At 44.6% G+C, this 4,868-nt stretch overlaps 1 protein-coding gene across 1 annotated transcript; it reads right to left on the reverse strand.

The window, feature by feature from the left end:
* Nucleotides 1-418: 418 nt before the first annotated feature.
* BTG4 (BTG anti-proliferation factor 4) lies at nt 419-4,868 on the reverse strand. Its single transcript, XM_058819156.1, has 5 exons — nt 4,729-4,868; nt 4,222-4,417; nt 3,343-3,480; nt 2,197-2,392; nt 419-1,259 (listed from the first exon to the last, which is right to left on the reverse strand). Exons 2-5 carry the CDS (start codon nt 4,392-4,394, stop codon nt 1,092-1,094), a joined length of 675 nt encoding a protein of 224 aa, XP_058675139.1. The 5' UTR covers nt 4,395-4,417; nt 4,729-4,868; the 3' UTR covers nt 419-1,091.

The following is a 4,868-nucleotide window of genomic DNA, read 5'->3' on the forward strand; positions in this document are numbered from 1 at the left end:
CAAAGGCTCACTAAATCAGGAGGCAGAGCAGTGCAGGGATTGAAGTGACAAGACTTTGGCTGCAGGAAATGACATTTCTGGCCACATCCAAGTGCTGAGAAGAAATATTGCTGCAAAAGCCCCGACTCAGAGTTTCCAGGAACAGGAGCAGAAAATAGAACCACTCAATTCCTGGTGTGAAATAAATTATTCTTTCAACTAATGCATCACTCCACGAGGTGCTCTGAGGCCCCTGCAGCTGAGAGCTGCAGTTTTCTGATTTTATGACACAGCAAAAACTGCAGATACGGTTGCTTGGGTTAATTATAGCTGTTTAATTATACTTAAAGTGCAAGAAATTCATATTTTCCACCATTGAAGCAACTTCTGAAGTCACCTTATCCGGCTCTGTGCCACCACCCACCCAGGAATGCCCTGTCCAGGCCATTCCTGCTCTTCAACCTGGGGAACCCATCTGTCCTCCCAAATTCCAGAGCCAAACCCCAAAACATGAAATATTCACTATTTCCCAATATCAGCTCAGCCTCCAGTGTAGATAAACAAGTGAGGGAAGAGCAAAGTCATTCAAAACTCTTTTTTTTACCCCTATAAATATAAAACTCATGGGGGCACAGCAGAATTTAAATATTTTTGTGAGTTATTTAATACCCCAGACACTTCTGCTGGTGATATTTAGGTCTTGGCTCCTGACACCTCCGCCAGGAGGAAGCAAAGTGTTTTTCAAAGCAGCTCAGGGGTGTTTTATCCTCCTTCACCTGCTGGTGTTTCCACCAAAAAAGCTCCTGAACACCCTTCAAGGCACCACCAGCAGCTGGCTTTGGTAAAAAAACATCAGCAGATTTATTGATTTATGCATTTCCTTTTTAACTCACAAGCAGAGCATCGCATTACATCTTCAATCTTATGTTAACATCAATTAAAAACATTTAAAACCCTGGAGGGGGGGAAAAAAAAAATCCCCCAAAAATATTCACAAATACAGAGTCAGAGCCAGGGATCAGACAGGAAGTGCTGTTTTTATGAGGTTTTGCAGTGCCAGCCTTCACCCCCTCACAAAATCAGGGCTCCACAGTCCCCGAGGAGCCCTGGCTCTACCTCTTGGTGTTGATCCAGTGGTACCTGTCCACCCGGGGGCCAGCGAAGGTGGCCGTGGGTCTGTAGCTCCTGTAGCCCCTGTGCCGGCCAAGGTGGGAGCCCTCGGCCACGTGGGGCTTCCTGTGCAGGTACTGCCACCAGGGAGCCGGGCAGAAGTCGCCAAACTGGGCGGCAAAAATGGGGAAAAGCAAGGTTAAAGTGTGCTGGGGAAGGAGGGGGAGCAGCCAGGACACCCCAGACCCACCCTGTGCCTTCCTGAGGAAGCTGGGCCATCATTGCTGTCTGCTCCCAAAGCTCATCCCACCCCAGAGCATCAACGAGGCTGGGAAAACCCTCCAAGGACAAGCCCAGCTGTGCCCAAGTGCCACAAATTGTAAACCCTTCCAGGTGACACCATCAGGGCTGGTCCCCATGGAACAATTCAATTCTTCAAACAGCTCATACACCGCTTATCCCGAAGTTCATCCCACCCACAGCACCACTGAGGCTGGGAAAGCCTTCCAAGGACAAGCTCAGCTGTCCCCTAAGCTGTGTCCCCAAGTGCCACATCCTTTAAGCACATCCTCCAGGTGACACCATCAGGGCTGGTCATCACCCCATGGAAAAAATTCCATGCTTCAAACAGTTCATACACTGCTCGTCCCACCCACAGCACCACTGAGGCTGGGAAAGCCTTCCAAGGACAAGCTCAGCTGTCCCCTAAGCTGTGTCCCCAAGTGCCACATCCTTTAAACCCCTCCAGGCATGGTGACTCCATCAGGACTGGTCACCACCCCAGGGAACAATTCAATTCTTCAAACAGTTAATACACATGGAGTGGTATAATGAGAATTAATTAGAAAGAAATAGGGCCACAACTCCTAAACTTTGTTTCACAAAGCATGGACAACTGCAACACTTAAAGCCAACTTTTATGGGACAGGGACACCACCTGCCAGGGCTGGAAAACCCTTCCAGGGATGAAATCACACCTGAACCTCCCCTGGAGCAGCCCAGGGCTGTTTGCTCCCATCCTGTCCCTGGGAGAAGAGCTGACCCCACCTGCCAGAGCCCCTCTGGAGGGATTTGGGGGTGAGGAGCTCCCGCAGAGCCCCGGCTCACCTGGTAGATGCTGTTGGGGTTGCTGACGGTGGGGATGGCTCTGGGCTCCCTGCTGAAGCTCTCCTCGTCCGAGGAGCTGCTGGAGTGATAGTCCAGGGCTGCCCTGCCCACGGCCAGGCTGATCTGCTGCGGCAGCTCGGGGCTCTCCTCCCCACCAAAGTGCGCCACGGTGAAGGGCCGGCTCCTCTCGCCGTACCTGCAAGGGCTCACCTGAGCGAGCTGGCACTGACGAAGGCATTGCTGAAAAATCCCTTGGCCAGGATTTTCCTCCTGGGAGGCTGAGAAGCCTCAGAGCAAAAACAATTATCTGATTGCTTCTCCTGTGTTTTGCTGCTTTGGAATGCGTTTGAAGATTGTTTCATTAGTTTTTACTGTGAGTTGTTTTAACTCAATGGCCAACCAGTGCCAGGCTGTGTCAAGACTGGAGAGAGTCATTTGTTATCATCTTTTTAGCATTCTGTAAGTATCCTGTGTTCTTTAGTATAGTTTAGTATTTAATATAATTTAATATATAACATGTATTCATATATATTTTTATATGCTATATATATTTAATAGATACCTATATATTATATAGAACATGTATTATATAATACATACAATATATGAAGTATATATTAAATACATATATATTATATACACATAGATATGTAGATATTATATACACATAGATATTATATACACATAGATATTATATACACATAGATATTATATACACATAGATATTATATATAATATAATTTATTAAATATATAATATATATTTAATAAATAATATATCATCTAATATGTGTGCTATACTATATATTATATATAGTATATTATATAATTTATGCATTTTTATATTTATATTATTATAAATACATAAAAATGTTTTGTAGTTCTATATCTATATATTATATAATTTAATATATGCTATATTACATTATAGTATAGCATGCTATATGCTGTACACTATAGTATATTATAGTATTCTATATATAGCATATAGTATACTATATATATTATAGTGTACTGTAACTTCATAGAGTATGCTATATTAGAGTATAATCCAGTATTATAAAATAACAAATTAGCTTTCTGAGAACACCAAGTCAGGCTCATCATTCCCCACAACCCCAGCACCAAGGCACGCCCTGGAGCTCACCTGCAGCACACCTGGAAGGGATCCACCCACAGCGTCATCTCCTCGGGCAGCCCCAGCAGCTCGAAGGCCACGTCGCTCTGCACGCACGCCTGCTCCAGCAGCGGCTCCCGAGCCCGCTGCCTGTTGATCCTGATGCACCTGGGGACAGCACAGGTGGCACTGGGGATGCCGCTGCCGCCCTGCGGGGTCTGATCACGCAGAGCGCGCCCAAAAGCTCAATAAGTTGTCCCAGCACTTTTAACTTGTTGATGCAGGCTCTCACTCGGAGCCCCAAACAGAAATTCAGCCTCACAAGCTGATTCATCAGCTCAAACAGGGTTTGATTTTAGTTCTCATCAATGAGGCAAGTCCCTGCTTTGAGTGTTTAAAACAAAACCGTCCCAAAAGTCACTGTCAGACCACCTGAATTCTGCATCCTAGGAGTCAGGGGCTACTTGAGGCGGAAGTCTTAAGATAAGTGTCTCAGTTCTCTAATCCCACATCTAGAGGTAAAAAACCCATTTCCACCTCAGTTCTCTGATCCTGCATTTACGGGTTAAAAAAAAAAAAAAAAAAATTCCACCTCAGTTTTCCACCTCTAATCGCACATTCACAGGTAAAAAATATTTCCACCTCAGTTTTCTAATCACATGCTTACAGGTAAAAAAAAAAATAAAAATTCCACCTCAACTCTCTAATCCCACATTTACAGGTAAAATAAAAGATTTCCACCTCAGTTTTCCACCTCTAATCACACATTTACAGGTTAAAAAAAAAACCAAAGCAATTTTCACCAATTCGTTAATTTTTCCTTCAAGCTTAAGGGGTATCCTGGTGGTTCCCTCTGCATTATTTATTTCACTTTGAGGCCTCTTGGATGCCAACCTGAGCCCCTCTCACCTGAAGGCCTGGCCTCGGGAGGGGTTGTCCAGGTACCAGTGATTTTTGTACTTCTCAAACAGCAGCGTGGTCAGCTTGGCTGCAAACTTCTCCATTTTGTGCTTGCTCAGCCTGTCCTCCCTCTTCACCAGCTTGGTGATGAAGAAAACCGTGGCAGCAATTTCATCTTTCATCTTCAATTGGAGCACAGGAGGTGCTGGAGCAGGGATGGAACAGCGCAGCAGAGATTTAATAACATTAAGGCACAATCAGCTTCCAAAAACTGATGCTGCAAAATCCACACAAGCCAGGAGAGAAAAGCCTGACTGCCAAACAGAGATTTAAATTTAGTTTGGGATATTAAAATCGCTCTAATGCATTACTAGAAGGTACCTACACTAAGCAAGTTAAGAGAGAATAGAGAAAAAGAGTTTAAGACATAAAAGTTCTTATTTGTCATATATATCACAAGCAGTAGACTTTACTAAAGAGAGCTTTTAATGTAAAAAAAAACACCAAAAATATCACCTTTTCACAGCAGAGACAGTAAAAACTTGAGATAACCTTCGCAAACAGCTTGAAGAGGCACAAAAAAATCCAGATAAAAGCGCCCAGGGCCCTGGCTCAGCCACACAGGAGCAACCCCAACAGCCAAAGTTTCCCTCCCC

The sequence above is a fragment of the Ammospiza caudacuta genome, chromosome 23 (assembly GCF_027887145.1).
Source record: "Ammospiza caudacuta isolate bAmmCau1 chromosome 23, bAmmCau1.pri, whole genome shotgun sequence".
Lineage (NCBI taxonomy): Eukaryota > Metazoa > Chordata > Aves > Passeriformes > Passerellidae > Ammospiza > Ammospiza caudacuta.